The sequence below is a fragment of the Empidonax traillii genome, unplaced genomic scaffold, assembly GCF_003031625.1.
Source record: "Empidonax traillii isolate 1590-97213 ecotype Southwest subspecies unplaced genomic scaffold, ASM303162v1 scaffold597:size822913, whole genome shotgun sequence".
NCBI classification, from domain to species: domain Eukaryota; kingdom Metazoa; phylum Chordata; class Aves; order Passeriformes; family Tyrannidae; genus Empidonax; species Empidonax traillii.
In genome coordinates this window covers 87,782-107,910 of record NW_020955790.1, presented here as the reverse complement: position 1 = coordinate 107,910, position 20,129 = coordinate 87,782, and the positions used below count along the sequence as shown (strand labels likewise).

The window sequence follows — 20,129 nt, the reverse complement described above, 5'->3', positions numbered from 1 at the left end:
CGGTGAGGGAAGGAGAGAGCGGCTCGCCTCGCCGTGCCGCCCGCCTCGCCGCCGCCATGCTGCCCGGGGTGGGGGTGTTCGGCACCGGGCTGACGGCGCGGGTGATCGTGCCGCTGCTGAAGGCGGAGGGCTTCGCCGTGAAGGCGCTGTGGGGCCGCACGCCCGAGGAGGCGGAGGAGCTGGCCAAGGAGATGAGCGTCCCCTTCTACACCAGCCGCATCGACGAGGTGCTGCTGCACCAGGACGTCGACCTGGTCTGCGTCAACCTGCCGCCGCCGCTCACCCGGCAGGTCGCCGTCAAGACCCTGGGTAAGTGCGGGGGGACCGGAGGGGCGACCTCGCCTCGGGCTCGGGATTCACGCTCGCCTCGGGCTGAATGGAATTGCGCCCCACCTCAGCGCGGAGTTCTCCCTTCGCTTTGCTCTCCCCTCCCTTCTTCCTTCCCCGCGTCTCCGGAGAGGGGCAGGCCGAGGACCGGCGGGGCGCGGGGGATGGCGCTGCGGCGGCTCGGTGTGACATCCCGCATCCCCGGTCCCCGCCGGCGTGATCCCTAGCAGCGGGCACCCGCCCCTCCGGGATGCTCGGGCAAGCCAGGGCAGGGCCGGGCCTGACACCCAGGGCGGCGGGAGGAGGGAGCAGGTGTCACCCGTGTCGTGGAGAAAGTCGCGGTAAAAAAAGGGAGAAAATAATCATCCCGCCCGCGTTTGGCCGGCGTTTTCCATCCGCGGCTGGCAGGGGAGCGGGGAGCCGAGCATCGCTCCCGCCGTGGGGACACCCGCGCTGCTAGGGGGATCGGGAGTGCCGGCGCTGCCCCCGGCCCCGGGACCCCAGCTGTGGGAACCAGGGGGGGAGGCAGGAAGCGGTGACAGCAGAGGAAACGCTGTTACAGCCGAGGCTTAACGAAGCTCACGTACAAAGGGAAGGAGGGACTGAAAAAGTAGGCATGCACCGTGGTGAGCGTCTCTGGTTTCAGGCGTGCCAAAGCGGGCCGCATCTCGCTTTCTCTTGTGTGGGCGAAAGTCCGGGCTTTACTCGTCGAGCTTCGTGATCCATGCTCCTCGGACACTGGGTCTCCGATGGGTTTTAGTGGAGGCACCCTCCGGAGTAAAGAAGTCTTAATTTGTCCCTAGAAATATAGGTGGGAAAGGGTGAGAATGAGAGGAAAATGCTGCGAGTGGTCGTCGCTGCAGAGTGTGGAGGTTAACGAGCCAGGGTGGCTGCTTTGGCTCTGGGGCTGCAGCTATGTAGGCTGATTGCTATCGCTTTCGGCCTCATAAATGTGTGTGGCGTGTCGTAGTGTTGCATTGCTACTAGCATACTCATTAGAATTAGTCACCATTCAAATGCTGCTAATATCGCAGCCAGCTAGTGTTTTCAACCTTTAAAATTAAGCAATTAAGGAAATAAGGCAGTGCCTTAAAGAAAAAATCCTGCCTCAAGTACAGTGGAGGCATTTGTCTGGAAGCTTTGCTCAGTGTTACTTTCTGCACTCGGAAAGGCTTGTCTTTGAGTCAGAACATTTGCTTTTCTCTTGTATTGTACTTTAGACTTTTTCCTGAAGACACAGCGCTTGAATCAGAAGCCTGACTTGCTTGCAAGAATGATGTGCAGATGAATTTGTAGTGTAGAAATACATATATCACAAAACTTACGTAAAGGACAGTATCAAGGTAACAAGGTTTCATGTTTGACACACATTAATTTGGTGACAATTGTGTCAGTTTTCCTGTGACACTCTTTCCTGCAGGTGTTGCTCGTGGAAGTGACCCAGCTTGCCTGTGCTCTCAGAGGTAGAGTCCCATGAGGTTTCAGGCAGAACAAAAGCATATGGTAGAACAAAATTTCTGAAATAATAAAGAAATACAATTGGTATGCTCTTTCTCAGAGGGCCAGACACACATGGCTGGCATAATAAAGTAATAATATGTTTTGTCCTCCTCTGAATATTTGCAGCTAAAGAAGAAAAAAAAAAAATCTGTTCCCAAGCATGAGCTGCATTTATGAATGATTTTATGAATCAATGTAGCTGAGATGTTACTGATAACTCACTGATGTAATTTGCTAGCAACAGACTGGAGCAGGAAAAAAGGTATGTTCTCACTGTTTATTAGAACAGCACCATTCTCAGTTCCCTTTAACTTCTAGTCAATAGAAGTTTTCTCTCCTCCCTCAGTGGTCATTATTTTTGTCTTGCAAGAATAACAAAGTTTGTGTAAAAATGCATGGTGTGGTCATTAAACAGGGATTGAACAGGTTACAAGGTGATAATGTGCAATGTGATAATTTTTTTTAGTGTATTACTTAAAGGATTAATTATGGAAATATATCTTGGACAATAAATAACTCTTCTCCCAGTTATTTCAGAGGTAATTTTTTTTTAATATATGTATTTATATCTGTAACTTAGTAAGTTCTTGCATAGAGGTGCAAGAGGGAGCTAGAGCAGTGGTTCCCAAACTATTGAGAGGAATATCTCCCTGCTAGCAGCTCCATCTCCTGATCTTTGGTTCATGGCTTGGGAACTGCTGTGCCCTGAAGTGTTTATTTTGCTTAATTTTTTGTTTTGAGGGAGGGGGTGCAATTTGTCAAGGTTCAGAAGCCTCTGGTAAGCAGGGGCAATGTTGTATAGAGTGAGGAAAGTGGAAGATGGAAAAGCATTACTTTCTCTTGCAATTTCACATAAGAAATATCATGTAGCAGCTAGTGATAGAACATAAACGGTGATTCCAGAGGTTTTACCCATAGATGGAGGCTTCAGGAGGTCTACACATGATGCCCTGCATTGCAGTAGAAGAGGTTGAGGAAGACGTGAGTTACTTGTTAATTCACGCAGGTCTGGCTTCCCTATGACAGGATGCATATCTGGCCTGGGAAGAGACAGGGACCAACTTGTCTTTTGTACCTGTGTGTTATTTTAAATTGTCTTGTTGCCCAAAGCTGTGCGCTCGTTTGGTGAGGTTTCAATTCCTAATAGGTAAAAGCCTGAGGAAGCAGTTGGTGGTGTTTCCATCACCCATCTAGAGCTGTGTTTACACTGTGAATTTGTAGCATGTTAAGTCCACTCTGGCCTAATTTCTGATGCGGACTCTGGAGGTAAAGGTGGTGTGAAACAGGTGTCCCTGCAGCTGTGTTTAACTTGGGCCACTCAGTGGGAAGGACTTGGTTGTTTTGTTTTCACTGATACGCCTGACATGTAGGTGTATTGCTGCTTGAAATGTGCTTTTGGCAAGGTGGCCCATCAACTGCTGTTGAAACAGATGTGTGAATCCATGCCCCAGCTGAGGAAGTCCCCAAACTGTGGCTTCCTGGCAGCTGTTGAGGGGAGAAAATGGGAGAAATAAAGCTTTAAGCTTGCCCTGTTTACTTTTCCTCTAAGCCCCTGCTGGTCATGTCTGTTAGAAACAGGTTCCTGAGCTGGGTCTGACTCTGTATAGTAGCTTTGGTAGGAATGAGACCAGTGTTGGGCAAGTCTCTGGAACAGACTGAGTTCAGGAGAGAGCTGGAAACCAGGCTGGTTTGAACAATGACCAAAAGCACAAATAAAACCAATGGCAATTTATGTGAAATATGAACATGGCTTCTATCACTTCTGTATGAAAGGAATCCAATTCCTTTTTTGTGTGTACAAAATGGCTCTGATTGACCCTTTCCCTTTCCTACCTCTGGTCTGTCCTGCTCACTTAGGAGCTCTTTTTTTTTTTTATTGCTTCGTATTTGTTCCCTATAGAATAATACAAAACTCATGTCCTGACTGACTTGCTGTTTGGTGATCAAGAAAGATCAATGGCTGAATGTTTAGGTAAGCATAGAGAACATGCCTACTGTTGAATATGGGTGTTTATCTTCTCACTGAACTGAAAAATTTGCCATGTTTGCTAGAAGTGGTCCCCTTTACCCCTGCCCATGTGCATTGGCAGTTCAGTCGTATCCCAAGCCAGATCAGACATGGGAGATGTGTTTGCACGCAGGGACAAAGTATGTCACCAGAGTGGCTACTTGTGCTCAGCGTCAGAAGGGTTGCTATGATATGACCCTCCATCTAGTTCAAAACTGTCAACGCATGACTTTTCCCGGTGTAATCCCTCCCCCTTAGTCAATTAAATATGACATTCTTCAGATCCTGACTGAAACTGTTGCCCTGTGTGACTACACAGCTGCCGCATCAGGTGGAGTGATTTACTGCATGTGGTGCTGAGAAGGCCTTGGTGGCATTTCATCTTGATGTTGAAGGCACAGATATTTCTATGCGTCTGGTCCTGTTGGTGCTTGGGTCAGATCAACTTGGCTCAAGAGAACTTATTCCTGAGGTTCACAGAAGTGTTTCTGGGGAAGTGCTTTTGGGAAGAGTCAAGTACCAGATGTTTTCAAAGCATATCTCCGGAGATGTTACCCTTAATTCTGTTTACAGTGGTTTTACTTACTCTTTCATCCTAAGTTAAGGACAGGAACACTGAGCTGTGTGCTGAATATTCACTGCATGTGTTTGCAGCCATGTCTAGGTAATACTACTTTTTAAAATGTTTATATTGTAGTAGTGCATGGTAGGAATCTGTTCTGCCTGGGGACTATACAGAGTATGACTTTCACAGCCCTCCAGGAGTTGCTCCTCTTACGGAGCACTTAAATTTTTATGCTGATTGGTGTTTTTTCTATACTTGATCATGGTCATGAGGGAGCATCTTTATTTAGAGAGGAACATAAATAGTACTGCTCAGATGCTTACCTTCCCGCCCCTTCCCAGGAAGCACTGGCAACACGCAGGCATGCATTATAGGCCTGCTGTCCAGAATGTGAGAACTTCTTGTTAAAGCACTGGCAATATTATTGCTGGATCTACCCCTCAAGTGGGAAGAACATCAAGCTGCAGTGAAGTAATTCACAGATCTGATGCAGTCTCTAATTAATTTCTAGATACCTCTGCTCCCATGCAAATCAGGCAGAGGTTAGGGTTGTAGCAGTAGATAAAACTTGCTCCAGAGTTTGTAAAGCAATAGAATTCTTTGGGAAGAGATGCTCTATTAAAGGAAAACATTATCATGATTATTTATTATTAATAACAGTGTAATTTCTGTCCTGTAATATTGAGTTTAAATTTGACCTAACAGCAGCGACTTTCAGCAGAACGCGCTCCTTCACTTGCAAGGCAGATGACTTTGCAGCATATTAAATGTGAATTATGGTCATCTTATTGTGAAAGAAGTCAGATGAAGTGCTGTCTGTCTTTAATCAGCAGAGCTAGCAAAGGTTATGATGACTTCTTTTTTACATATATTAGAAAGTCAGTCCAAAGACCCTGCTGGCAATCAGCTGCATATTGTCTTCCTGCTTGAGTGATGACAGTATACCACAGAAAATGGCACCTAGCTCTTCCACTGACCTTTTTCTCTCAGTTCTGCAGACCTTTAATTCCGGTGTTATTCCTATAAAACTTCTACAGAGATATTGTGGATGTGCTCTCCAAGACAGTTAAGGTAAAGACCACTGTTCAAGTTTAAAGCCAAACAAATAATGATAAAAAAGTCAACAGACAACCCCCCACACTTTCTTTCCTTTCTGGCCTTCAAATCAAAGGTGTGTTTTAATTTTTCCCAGTTTTCCTCTTCTGTCTGAAAGTAACCACCAGTTCTGCTGTTGCAGTGGTAGGGTGTGTTGGGAGCCTCGTATGGACCAGACTTAGGATACTGGGGCACTGAGCTCATGCCATGATGACATATCCAAATTTGCCTGTGCTAAGGAACAACCAGTTGCGATTGGAGTGGTTTTATCAAACAGTGTTAGGCATGAAGATCACCACCGTGATCTTGTGTCCAGTTAGGTCAGTTTCTGCAGTTTCCTCTGTTTTGTTTTTAAACAGAGTGCTTGGCCTTGGGGATCCCAAAATGCTGTCTCCAGACCAGTGTGGGCAGTTGAAGTGGGACACTCTGAACCTCCTCAGGATGGCTGCAGGTCCAGTCTTATGCCCAGTCAAGTGAACGCTGCAGAGATGTGGAAAGCAGCGTCTCTCAAGTTTAGGAAGTTACCATCCTCTGTCAGAGGTTAATGTGTCCTATAAGTGAGTTGGCTGAAAAAATGCCTGCCCATGCCCTCAGCAGCCCCATTTCCCCCTGTGAATTAAATGCCAAATGTGGTGCTGGAGCACAGACACCCTTCATCCATCTGCTTGGCTGCCAGGGGCTTGGACCTTTAGCATGGTAGTAGTGAAGGAAATGAGAGCGGTGCTGACCTCTGCCAGTGTTTGATTTGATCTGTCATGCTTTGTTAGGCAGAGCCCATAGTCAGGGATGATACTTTGAAAGGGAATCTGACTTTCTTTTAATACATGAGTCAGGGATGCTAGTGAGGATCACCCTTTGTATTTCTCTTGCTGACACAGCTGGTACAGTGGATATCACATAGATAACACCTTGTGCCACTGTTTGTTTGGTTTTTTTAAATAAAATGGCACAACTGTGCTGTTGTGCTGTTACACAAACAGAAAATGTGTAGCACAGCTTTATTCTGTGAGAACATGAGAGAAGGTCTTGCTAAAATGTGTGTTTATACTGTTAGACCTGTGCCTAGGCTAGGTATTTTAATTATTTAACTTCTGGAGTAAATTATTGCACTCTTGTAACATGGGAAACAGCAGAAGACTGTTGTTTTATTAGCATTCTTTCTTGCATAACTTTATGCCTTCATTCTTGACAGGCAGTGGCCACTGTGACACCTGCTGTGGTACCGAGCTGTTTGATCCATCTTGAACAGACCTTTCCGCTGTGACTTTCTGTCTTGTTGTTTGTTTTTAGGGATTTATGTTGCTGAGTGCTCAGTGGTGTAGGTAAAGGAAGGAATTGCATCTTGATTCTGTTGTTCCAAAATTTAGAAGAAATATTATTTAATAAAATAGGAAAGAATATGTAGATAAATGCAGAGAAGGGGAAATCTGTTGGACAAGTAAAATGACTAGATTTTCAAGCTTTCCACTGTTGCCTCTTTTCTCTCTTATATTTCTTTTTTTCTTTTTTTTTTTCTCAAAGTCCTCTTATGTCTGAGATTGACAGTATGTGACAGAGGTTTGCTGTATGACTCCTGACATGGATAGTTGAGCACAGCCCCTGATGAAGACAGGGTAAAAACTCTGCAAGACATTTAAATATGTTGTTCTGTCAGCTTTTGTTTGAGAACTAGGTAAATTGTGTTGAAGCATATTGCAACTTACTGTCCTTTTCTTTGTATATGCAGTAGATTTTGCCTATTGAGCAACAGTGGAGGCAAAGCACCGAGGATGAAAATGGAGTTAAATTTCTAGGATGGCCAAGATGGGTGTTTTTCACAGGCCACTGCAATGCAACAGCACCCTACACTGTTAATATATGCTTGCCACAATGCTATCTGGAGTTGCTTAGAATTGTTCTGGTTTCCTCAAACCACTGAAGCAGAAGCCTTTACCCTACTGCTTTTGTTTATTATTCATGTAGCAAACTCTGAATTCATAAGACTGAGCTGTCAAAGTCAGTGACTTAATATGCAAGGTCAGCATGCATGCAGGTAACAAAACTACACTCCTTACAAAAAATATTTCAGGTCTGTTTTCCTAAGTCTTGATTTAAACAAATTTATTTTAATGGCTATCATATTAAAGAGAAACAATCCCTTGTGTAGGTCTCCTAAATTGATTTAAGACCTGGCCTGCACGTACATTTTTTGTACCAGTATAATTAGGACTGCAAGGCATATGATTTTTTTAATGCAGTAATTGCTGTGTGGCCACTAGGAGTCCAGCTGGTGTGACTCCTGGTGTGAACGCTGTTCTGCCAGCACAGTGGCATCTCTGTTTGGTACAGGTTATTCCTGCTCCCATGCAGGCCTAAGTTGTTGGTTGCATATCTCTTTAGAGTGTTCAGCTGGTATAAGTGTATCTGTGTTGCTGGTGTAGTCCAGCTCTATATGTGTTGGTACAACTGTGCTCTGCATAAAGGTGCTTGATATACTCATTTAGGTCCTTAATTGTTGTGGACACTGTGAGGAATCCTTTTGGGGCACCACGAGTTTGGAGGCCTTTTAGCAAAAGTCTCCAAAAGGTCTGAAGACTCCTTCAGGAGCTGGCTGTGCTAAAAATGTGCTGGTGAAGAGCAGAGGAGGATGAGCCTTGGTGCAGTGCACAGCCAGCGCTGACCACCCGTGGCAGACAAGACTCATGCACCTGGCAAGCGTAAGCAGAATTGTCCTTGAGCTCTGTGGATGCCTTGTAGAGAACTTCCAGATGGTGGAACTGGCATCCAGGATAGCATAAACACCAGATCTTATTGATACACAGTTTTGACTCGCAGGGAATTGTGGAGGGCAAGAGGTTACCTCCTTTTCTCCTTTGGAAGGAGATCCTTTGTTCCAGTCCAGCCAGGGCTAGTGAGGAAAGCTATTTTTTATCAGGCCTAACTCCTAAGTATGAGCACGGTGAAGGGCACTGAAAATGAGAGCATGGTGTGAGGAACTTGCTTGGTAGTAATGTAAGAATAAACATAATGATGTAACACTGGGAGTAAAATGGCTTTTGTCATTTGCTGCTGTGCTAGAGTTTAATCTCAGGGTGAAAATCAGTGCCTTGAATTCCATCACAACAGCAATCACAGCTTTAGTGAAGCAGATGGAGGTGAAAAAAAGGTAGCAACTCTGTTTTACATTCTGATGTTTCCATGGCTTTTATCAGCAATAAAGACCCTTGTTTTGGCATTTCCTTGCAGTGAATGTTTGGCAGTCGTCAGCTCTTCCATCTGGCCATTTTTTGCCAGGAAATGCCCAGAAGGGAGGTCGTGGTTGAATTAAATGCTGTTTCTAGGGTACTGGGCTTCACATGGCTAATGAGAAGCCTTAATATAGAGAGCTTTTCAAAATCCAAATAGAGTCAAGCAAGGAGAGAGAACTATAAAATAGTAATTATCCTTGCTGTGCTGGAGTGCTGTTGCTTAAAAATGTGGAACCAAGGGCTAGGCTGAGCCCTCCAAATTCTTTTTCTTGGTGTCTATATGTATAGTTTCATAAATGTATTAAAAAAATAGCATTAAGGTGAAAAATACATAAATTAAAAATTCCTGGAAGTCCCTCCCCTTCCTTCACTTCCTCAGCCCATAAAAGACAATGCAGCTATTACTGTTTCATGTGGGGATATGAAAGGAGAGAGAGAATAGCTGGGAGAACATCTGAAATGGTTACAGCTAAGCTTGTGTGTGCTAAAGTAAATTCCAGAAATGCGCCTGAAATGTTGTATGTAAAAGCTTGGATTCTTATTCTGCTTGCACCACTTTAAATGCAGTTAAAACTCTACTGAATCAAAGGAAATAGTTGAAATTTATGATGCTATTACTGAAAACACATTGTGGCCCAAAAGAAAAACTAACTGTGCCTCTGGGAGAGGAGTCTGGCTTTGCAAATCTTTGTCCTCTCAGCAAAAGCATCTCTGTCAATTTAGGGAATGATTGGTGGGAGTCTTGGGACACAGTTCTGCAAACCTTTGCTTACTTCAGTAGTCTCCTTGAAGACAAAAATCACCGATTGCTTACAGAGAATATTTGTCAGGCACAGTAATTCATGCAAGTAGGAATTTGCTTGCAAACAGTTTTGTACTACTTCATAAAAAAATCCAAAGCTATAGCTGCATCTGTGCAATTCCATAGCTCGATATTCTAACATGTTACGGCAGCATGTCTGCAGGAATAAAAAAATAAGATGGGAAATATTTGGAGTACAGATGTTTGGAATCCTTAGCCACAGCCTACAAAAGTCTATCACTAAATGAGCGTGACAGAGCTTGCAGAACTCTTGTGACTTGCTGCTTGCCTTTAAGGTACTTGACGGTTTAGTGCTGGTGAAGATGCTTCCTGGTTAAACAGTATGAGATGCTTTGATAAAGACATATTTCTCAGGCAGAGTGCTAAGCATTACTCCCTGAGACTAGTTTGTGGATACAGTGTTATCCAAATACATGAGAAAGGTGTCCTGAATTTTAAGTGCTTGGTTAACAGGGATTATTCATGTTGCTGAATAATTCTGCTTTAAAATCTGTGCCATGAGATGCCTGGTTTGCAGGGGTGACACCTTTGCTAAACTAACCAGAGCACGTGTGGACATGATGTATGACTGTTGGCATATCTTGAAAGAACCATGAACCTGAAGTGTAGTTCTGGATATAATTTTTACTGGACTCCACCGCCTAGCCATTAGGAGAAAATACTTCGATGCACCATATGCCTAAAATGAGGAAAGTCTGTGTTCATAAGCCATCTCACTTCTGTCTCATAAATGCTGATATGTTTGCTTCTGAGATTTGATACTCACCAGCAGATTTATTTATGCCTTTGATTATAGTGCTGTCTCGCAGCTCTTCATATAAATTTAATTGTGATGGTAATGTGGTGGTGGTTGTTTGAAATTGCAGATCTGTTCGCGTTGGTGAAGGTGATCCTTCAAAAGCCCTGATGTGCACAGATGCCTTGGCAGCTGCTGACACCACACCTGCTGCCATCTGTGTGCAGAGGGACCTGACCCTTTACATGTCAGGTGGGAATAAAATTGTTCCAACTCTACCCTTGGTGTGTGTTTGATGAGATTCCTATTTGCTCTAAACAAGAGTGGCACGATGAGAATAAGCTTGAGGATTTCTGTCCTGAGCTTTCATCCTCTGTAACGTAGGCTGTTGATGTCTAATTAGATTGCATTTACCTGCCTTCCTGAAGCTTGTTTCATCTGTCAGGATTCCCAAAACTACTAACTGAGGGTGAGAAAGCACAGAGGGATTAAGAGACTTGCTGAAGCCTGTGTGGGAAACTGGTGGCAGGGACAGAAGCCGAGCCCTTTGATACCTGCTCTTCTCTCTCACTGTGGGATTTGCTGTGGCTGAACGCTGTTGAGTGGGTGATGATCATGAGAGGTGTATCTAAGCTGCTCGAAGAGGACCGGTCGCTGTCACTCTGGCTGGGGCTTTTCCCTGAATGGTTGTGCATGTGATCTAAAACCAGGGTGGGAAGAGAAGAGTGGGGCCAGTGCAGGGAAATCTGATTCACATTGAAAATAAGTTCTACCTCTCCTCTTATTGGTGTCCCTTTTTCATGTGCATGCAGCAGCTTGTAAAGGAATCACCAGGACTAGTGGAGGGACTCCCTTTGCCAGGAAAGTTCATGGCTGGGATTGAGCGATCTGTGTTGAGTTTGAGGATTGTATCTGGCACTGAATATGTTGCGTGTTATTAATGTCAGTAATCATTTTCCAGTGTTGGAGCTTTATTTAACAGATGCTACCAAAAAAAAAAAAAAAATCTTAATAAGATGACTTGCTCCGAGCAGTGATGGCTCAGCAGCTGGGAGACTTGTGTATTTATTTTTAATGAAGTGTGGGGTTTCTCTTTATTATTCTTTATGGCCCTCTGCACACTGGGAAACCCCTTTCTTTAGCAAAGGGGCAGGGCCTTTCAGGGCTGACAGGAGCAACTGCTGTTTTGGAAGACAGACAATAGCATACATGTATGTAATGTTGGTTGCAAGTACAACCTTGAGCATCAGCTTACGCCGGTGTGAGCAAGTTCAGATTTGCAGCTGCTGTTAGGAGGTGCTCAAATTAAGTATCAAAGATAGGTAATTTCGTGTCTGGGCATTTTTTCAGCCCATGAGTAGAATGCTTGCCTATGGCCTCTTGTATCGGGCAGAACCATCTGATAGTGCTGGGTGAAAGAGAGTAGGGTGCTGGTAGTTGCTGGGGGTGCATGTACCATCTTGATGCTGTGCTTACAGGGAATTTGCACTAGGTGGAATGGCACTGTATGGAGCCATGAATGATGTCTTTCCCTTTCTGGGTACGTCTGCATTTTAGTGCATTTCACCAAGTCGGTAAATAATTAGGCAGAGCATTTGAAACCATTTCCTTTCCTTGGTGCTCCAGAGAAAAATCGAGGGATGATGCTCTAACCACTGACTTGGGTTTTGGCAAATTATTTAAGGTTCCCTTGAAGAGTCTTAAATGTTATGCAACGTGTGATATTAATTGGTCTTGTGAACTCAATGGACCAAAGAACGTGATTTTGAGGCTTTTGGTTCTTTTGGGGAGGAATTACTCTCGTATCTCTTTACTGGAAAGGATACACCAAAGAATTAACATCACAGAGGTATGAGAAACTGTTTTTTTACTCCTAGAGAGTATTTATTTTACAGGCACTGACAGAACATGGCTTTGTCCCTCTGTTTGAGAGGACTGAGTGCTTTCAGAGTCCTCCTAGCAGATAATATCCATGCTGATAAAGTATCTTGGTTGCAAGTGTCAAATGTTTGCACTGCAGCTCTGGACCAGGACGATGGAAACATCTAGGTTTTTATAACTGTCTGTCTGGTCTTAGTACCCTAACCTGAATTCTGTGTGGATTATGTGGTGCTTACAGCTGGGAAGTCAGGAGGAAGCAAGCAGATCATATGGATTATACTCTTGTGATTGTAATGAGTGTAAATATATGTGTAGTTTCTTTGTCTGTGGATCAGAAATCTCTTGACCAAACTTCATATGGGCTTGTGCTGGGGCAATAGGCTTGTAAAGTTGCTGTAACTGTTAATGCAGGAAAAACTGAGGGTATCATATTCTTCCAGTTATGCCACTAAATAAAAATAGGTTAATTTCTAATTTATTATTGTTCACTGAAAACCTATCTCTAATAGTTAAATTACCTTGTCAGTCTCTTTGTCTTGTTCTCACTATCTGTGCTTTTATTCCCAGGCTCACCTGGCACTGTAAAGCCTGTTCGGGCCTGAAACTAATATTAGGCAAATTAGTGTGGGTAATTGTGCTGCTTCAATTTTCTTGTAGCAACTAGTGGGTGCAGTTTCTTGATTGGGGAAAAAAAAATATATGGCCAGAGAGGAAGAGAAGTCATAAAATTAGCTTCAGACCAGGATAGACTTTCAGGCTCTGATTGGAGAACTGTGTACCATGAGTTCTGATTTAATGCAGCTATGCTGTCCCAGTCTCTAAACCTGTAATTAAAAGACTCTGAGAGATGAATTGATGTGGACAGTAGTTAGGATATTAATTAAAATGCCATGGACGATGCCTTATGTACTTTAAATAGAGAAATGGGAGAATATATCATTCAAAATGCCATGAATTGTCAGTCTTGGATCTTACTTCTTCATCTTTTGAAAGCTCAAGCAATTGTAAATTGCTTCATGGGGTACAAGTGCAAAGATAGTGGAAATTTGGGGTTCTAAGTCAAAACAAGGTGTTTGTAGACAAATGTTCATTCTGGTAGGATTAAAGTGCTTTCAAATGGCCTGTTGCTTTTCAGATGTGCAAGCCAGAGAAAAAGGCCAGATTGTGGAGCAATCTGAGATTTACCTCTAAATTTCTAAGCAGAATGTCATCTTTTGTTTTATGTCAGTATTTCCCTGTGCTCATGTAACTCAAACTCTTTCCCACAAAAATACGGATGCAGTCAGCCTTTATTCCTCCTTGGAATTAAATTATTTAGAGGTGGAGCAGGTAAAGAATGCTTTGAGCAGCCGGGGGTGGGTTCCCAGTTTCACAGGTCCCGTAGCCCTTACCAGAGCTGTGAAAATCCTTTTCTCTTGTGCTTTTTACATCTCCCATGAGAAGTTTTACAGTGATGGGAAAACTCTCAACATCTTTGATAGTGTTGGAACCTATTGATTTGAGGTGTATCAATAGCAGTGAGTGATCAGAGGTTGCACATCTCTACCAGAAAGTGAGATGTGGTTTGGATTAGGGGAGGAGAAGAAGGGAAGTGGGTGTGTGGTGAGGTCCTGCAAGTCCTCACCTCAGCCATGTTTGGCTGCTGTTGTTCTTATGGATTGCCTCAGTACAGCAGTGGGTGTTTTGGGTTAAAGTGGGAGAAGGGGATTATCTGCCTGGACAGGGTAGGACCCCTAGACAGCTTGTCCCTCTCTCCATTCCTGTAAAGCTGTGGAGTAGCTGCAGTTGTCCTCTAGGCAGTCAGTTTGTAAACCATTAGTGCACAGATGTCTTTTACTTGATGGGAGAAAACTCAAGCAGATTCAAGGTCAAGTGCTAAAAGATTCACATCAATGTCTCTGTTGAAATTTTTGGTATTCTAGATTTGGCCCATGAAATTTTGATCAGTATTAGGATCGTGTCAGGCATGACCTTAATGGTACTTCCACATGCCTGAACCTAAAGACTTGAAAGCCTTCTGATCTGCTATTGGCAAAAAGTCATCTGTTTGAAGTTGTTTTCTGTCTCCCAGTTGTTTTCCCAGAATATTCTGAGTTGGAAGGGACCCACAAGGATCATCGTGTCCAACTGTTATTTAAATGCTCACACAGGGATCAGACTTACAACCTTGGTGTAACCAACTGAGCTAATCTCAGTGTTGTTCAAAGCTTCAAAGAAACCGGTCTTCTACTGAAAGCAGCAAGAAATGGAAAAGCCAAACCCACTTGCTTTCATTGTCTTGGCATTTCCGTGATATTGAAAGAAATGGCCAGACCAAGGTTCCAAGGTTTGTTTGTTTGTTTTTGTTTTTTTTTAAACAAATACTTCTTTTGTTTTGGTGTAGTGCTTGTTTTGTGGCTGATGCCTTTTTGCCAGGTTTTATCTCAGAGCAGTAAAAAACTGTGAATACTGGGAGTGGGATAAAGAGAATGAAATTTGTGATGAAAATGTGCAGTGGGCCATAATTGGGCCATGCTGCCACTGCTGTCTGCAAGGCAGTAAACTTTAGTCAGATCGGAGAATATTGTATTTCTTTCTGCATGGCTGACTTGATTACATTTTGTGGCTTGTGTTTGGCTTGTTACCTTTGTTTGGAAACAGGGTCAAAAAAAAGGAGACTTATTGGGGGGGAGGAGCAGTATGGGCTGTTGAGGTTCAAGCCCTGGATTAGGGGTATAAGCCACTTAAGTCTTCCTTCTGCCTCCTTCACAGGAGACAGACACTTGCTGTAGGTTCCCTGAATGTCAGAGCAATGTGGCAAGCCGTGCCCAGCTTTGTGTGAAGTGCTGAAAAGGCGTAGCAGCGTTCTTTGGCATTTCTTGTCTTTGAAAACACACTGCTCCAAAACATCACGTAATATTTGCCTGGAACAGGAGGATGTGTTTCAGTCAAATGATAAGAGGGGAGGGGCTGCTCTCAGTGTGAGACACCTCCCTTGTTAGAAACGGGAAAAATAGATGAAAACAGAAAATGTAAAGGCACCCGTCATGCTGACTAATTTGGCCTGAGGAAGCCAGCCAAATCAAGATTGGCAGGGGAGGAAATGAGAGAGAGCCAGAGCAGGAGGGAGCAAGTATTTAGTGTATCAGGCTGTGCTTCTGGGACCAGGCTTGCAAAAAATGAAGGGAAAAGAGGGTGTAGGTGGTGGTTGTGGCTGTGACTTTCAAACTCCCTTGTCTATACTCCCTCTTGCCAGCCACAGGCTGCATTCCCCATCTCCCTCCTGCTACTGGGCTGTGGGCCGCTTCCCTGGAAAGGGCCGTGTACCAGTTGGCCCCAGGATGTGCTGTGGGGCATCCCTGGCAGTGAGATGCATCTGGGAGGAGAGGGCTCTGGCAGGACCTGGAGTGAGGTTTGGGTTGCGCTGGGAAAGGGTGAACTAGGAGGGATGTTGGGAAGGGAGGAAGACATCACTGACTTCAATGGGAACTATCACATCTCCAACACTAAGGTGCAGTGAATTAATGAACCCTTCCTGGAATGCTAGCTGTGTGCTTTGGTGATGAAAAAGGTTAAACAAAGCAGTGTGTTACCTTTGCTGTCTTTTCTTCAAGATGTCTTGAACTTTCTAGAGAAAGACTCTGTAAAGGCTCTCTCCCTGTGGAGGTGAACTTCAAAGATCAGGACTCCTGAGTGGAGAAATAAAGCAACCTGTCTGGCACCACTGACTCCACACTGAGTTACTAAGGATTATTTGGGACAGGCAGAAAATGCTTTGGGCACCAAATGTAGTAGCTTACTGGTAAAATCACTGTGGTGGTGAAGGATAGAAAGGATTCTTTAGAAGAACACGAAGGCAGGGAGAAGTTAAGCAAAGTTAGAGGTTTTTTTTATTAAACAGAAGTGATGAATAGGTGTTTCAGCATCAGTAAGCCCTGAGACATTTGATAAGAACCTTGTTGAGTAACTTAGAAGTTTTTGGCAAACACAGTAAGGTCTGTTTGAAGTGACCTGTGATGTGTCTGTGAGTGGCATAGCTTCATGTACTTTCAGGTATATGAGCTATCTTCTTCCCAGCTTGTTTCTGAAAAGTGCTGTAGGCAGACAGTGTCACCTAGCCTGAATTCAACCTGTGTGTAGAAAATGGGTAAGAAGGTCTGTTTAAAAATCTTAGTGAGGGCCTGACTTGTGCTACGATGCTGCTTGGTCTAGCAGTGGTTCACCTGCAGTGTTTTTCAGTTGTGCAGCAAGCATTAAGGCCAGGTGGGCTCAAACTTATTTGCTGTTGTCTTGAGTGTAGGTGAAGACCCCAGTGATGCTGTTAACAGCATCCCTGCAGCCTTCTTCATTGTTGAGACACTTTCCTAGGGCGTGCAGTACTTTGAGTATACTCTGGACTGCCACAGGAGCCCCCAGCCAGTGGCTTTTAGGCAACAAATTGCTTGTGGGTGTCCTCAGCATAATCTATGGCTCTTCAGGCCCAGGTGGAGAAGGAGAGCAAAGTAAGTGGTGCTTTTATCTGTTTAGTGTTGTTTCTTCTGGGTCAGACAAGGTTTAAGATTATTCCCTGGCTTTGTGAGCAGGGCTGGTGTCTGCAGGGGGAGGAGAGCAGAGGAAGGAGGATATGAGGGCCTAATGAATCCTTCTTGAAGTTCTTGTTTGTTATCAGTCTCCAGAGGGGGAATGCACAACAGAAATTCTCTGCTTTCCCCTTTCCTGCGGCACTATTTCTGCCTCGAGAATGAAAGGGTATGGCTTCAACCAAAAAACAGTGGCAGACACAGCTGTGAGGATGTGAGTGATGCTTCATCTTAGGAGTTAAGGGAGCAGTACAGCAGTGCTACTCAACCTGAGGTCTGTAAGAGAAGAGTCTGCAGATACATACCTTCCTGCAAGTGCAGGCAATCAATTTGCAGGGGGGAAAAATGCAATAAATTAGTATGCCAGGCTTAACTTAATGCTTATGTGGTTGCAAATGACACAAATGTAGGACCAAGATACAAGACAGCTCCTTTCTTTTTTAAAAGTTTTTGGGATGAAGAGTGGGTGAGTAGTTTGTTTGTTTGATGCGGGTTTTTTGTTTTGTTTCTCCTTCAGAAAAGCTTAGTCGTCCTTGGATTAAAAATTGTTGAGAATGTTTTGCTTGTAAGTTGTATTTAACTGTTGTCCATCTCTTGCCCTGTTTCCAGCCTACACTGGCACATTTTTAAACACTGGGTTTGAAATGGAGAGCTAAGGGAGCTGTCGCTATGACTTGCTTGACTTGGCCCAGAGAACATCTTAGCTTTTTCCTAACATGGGTATGTCTACAGTTTGCATGACTTTGTTGAGCTGAGCTATGTTTTTCTCCTCTTGGCTTCTTTTTATGCAAGTTTTTCTCATGTGAAGTATTTTGGATTAGATGAGATTTACAAGGAGGAGTTAACATTACATTTCAAGGTTTGCTTCTGCAATTGCATTGCCTTAGTGACATCATATCCCCTGGGGTCAAACCTCTGGGCTGAGAGCCAGTATTTAAAAAGATTTTTTTTTTTCAGGGTGGAGGAATATCTTGTAATTTCACCCCCTATGAGTTCGACCTCTCCCTCTTGTGCTGCTTGCTCATTATTTCAGATTCTACCTCTGCAACATGTAAGAAAAGACTGTTCTAGCCCTTATTGTGATACTTCATGCTTAACCATCTGCTTAGAATGCTTAGAAGGCATTGATGATACTACATGCAGCTTGATCTCCTCCTGACTCATTTCTGAATTGCTGGTACATCCCTGTATGCTGTTGAGGCATCTTTGAACCTCACTGTGTCACAGCAGTGTACATGAGGAGTAAATCTACTGAAGTCAGTCAAGTAGTACCAGCGTGAAACTGGAGTGACCAGAAAATCATGTCTCCTTTCTTCTGGATTATGTATAGCAGAGAGGAGTGAAAGCTTCAAGTGAGCAGAGAAAATTTTGAAAGCAGCTTTTTGATTTCCCTACCAAAGAGACTGGTCAAGTATAGTGAAAGTAATTCCAGAGACCACAAGCTGATTTGAAGTGTGTCCCTGGAGTTGCATAAACAGATGGTGCATTATTCATGAGCTAACTGAGCCTTTTCCCTCCTTCAGCAGTCTGGGACATGCAGAAATGTGCTTGCTTCTTTCACCTGGTTGACTGGCCCTCTGGGAAGGGTCCACTCTTTGCAGAGTGGAGTGGAGAGAGCAGAGAAGGCTGCTGGTACCATTAGGCTGATTTGCACTGTGACTTAGGAGCAGTTACGGGAAGCCCATTTGAATTCACTTATGACTTGTTGATGCTGTGTTTGTCAGACAGCAGCCAGTGGGGATCAGAAGCCTGGGGTACACAAAAGCAGTGCAAAAGGGAAAGACTGCCTAGGCACCAGAGTACCTGTGTGCCAACCCCACGGGCTCACGTCATGTCATCCTTTTTCCTTCTGCGTCTCACTTGCAGAAAACAAAAATAACAGTAATTTTCATTAGAAGCTGCTGAATGTGGCCTCCTTCAGTGTATTTCTGAATCATAACCTTGTAGAAAGCATACCTCTCCCAGCAGGAATGCAGCAAATCCATTAACAGGCTTATGACGCTGGATCTGTTGTGAGATGTTTCAGTTCAGCTGACCATGACCTAACCAGAGAGCAGAGGGGACTGCCCTTGTTTGCACCCATAGCTGTGATGCTTGTGTGGGATGTGCCATTTCCTTCGTGCTGTGTTTGTCAATCTTGCAAGCTACACATCTGACTACTTCTTTGGTAGCTGCTCTCCTCTCTGATTTTAATCCAGCAACAATGATAGAATGACATTTTCATCCTCTCACTTCCTCCACTGCTTACTTTTACCATCTAAGCACTGAGCTATAACAGTTGTAATGTTCATGTACTGTGAGCAAAACCTACTAAAACTGTGTGATCAGACAGAGCAGATTAATGTTGTCACTTGAATGTATTCTACTGAGTTTTATTTAGTGTTACGTGTGTAGCAGTGGGTATTTTTGTTGGTACAGATGTGTGATGATGTCCTTAGACCCAGGACTGCCCTTTCCTGTAATAGTCACTGTTCATTACAAAGAAATAAGTGTTCCGAGAGAGAGAGCTGGCATAATCATGGCATACCAGAAGAACAGGTCATATTACATCCTTGGAATAAGCTGCTGTGGATTCATCATGAAATCCACTGTTCAGGTTTGGGTTTGTCTCTGACAGACAAGTTCTCTTACTGTGTCCTATGTTCATAGCCATTTGATACAGACAAAGCTAACCAGTCTCCTCGACAGAACAGAGTTTTCTCTACAGCGTATTTTTGTCATATATCTAATCCTGCATATTTTCCCTGGCGGAGATTCCATCTCTCTGCTGGAAGAGGTACCTTTCTAGTCAGGCTACATTGTCCTTTATTAATTCAATTGCATAATTTCCATGTAACTCAAGCTTTTAATACCGTGATGAGTTCCCTTCAATCCTTGATGTCTCATTCTTTGAATTCACATCTATGTGCGTTAGAGGTTTCTACATTGGTGTGTCATACCTGTCTTTCAGTGTGATTGATGAAATTATCTCAGTTTACTAATGCCTTGCATAATCTTCTGAACTGCATTCAGATGCCGTTGAAGTGGGTTGGGGGTTAGACCACTGTGACAGGAAACCTTGGAGCTGGATAATCCCCTAAATTGGTTTCCAATTTAAGCCATATCCCAGAGGTGTAGTAAAAAGCAAAAAAAGCTGCTTTCATGATCTGTGGTTGCAGTTCATCTTCTGGTGTGTGATCAGATGACCCATGAGAGGATCCAAACCATTTAAGGCCTGCAGAATCAATGCTGATTATGTAAGCAGTCACTGTTTTGGAGTATGGATCAGAGAAGTACGCACAAGGAAACTCTAGTGTGTTTTCTCAGACTTTTTGGAATGACTGCTAACAATAACAACTGTATTTTTACTCCGTACTGCTACAAGTGGTGTGCAGGATGTGGTGTGCTTTCACACTGCACTGCATGCAG

The 20,129-nt window shown here is 43.9% G+C and overlaps 1 protein-coding gene across 1 annotated transcript in view; it reads left to right on the top strand.

Moving 5' to 3' along the window:
- The first annotated feature begins 30 nt into the window (after window positions 1-30).
- Window positions 31-20,129, top strand: part of GFOD1 (glucose-fructose oxidoreductase domain containing 1) — a 66,605-nt gene continuing 46,506 nt past the window's right edge. Inside the window, exon 1 of the mRNA XM_027898456.1 lies at window positions 31-309. Coding sequence (XP_027754257.1) covers window positions 57-309 — 253 coding nt within the window. The 5' untranslated portion in view covers window positions 31-56. The remainder of the gene's footprint in view (window positions 310-20,129) is intronic.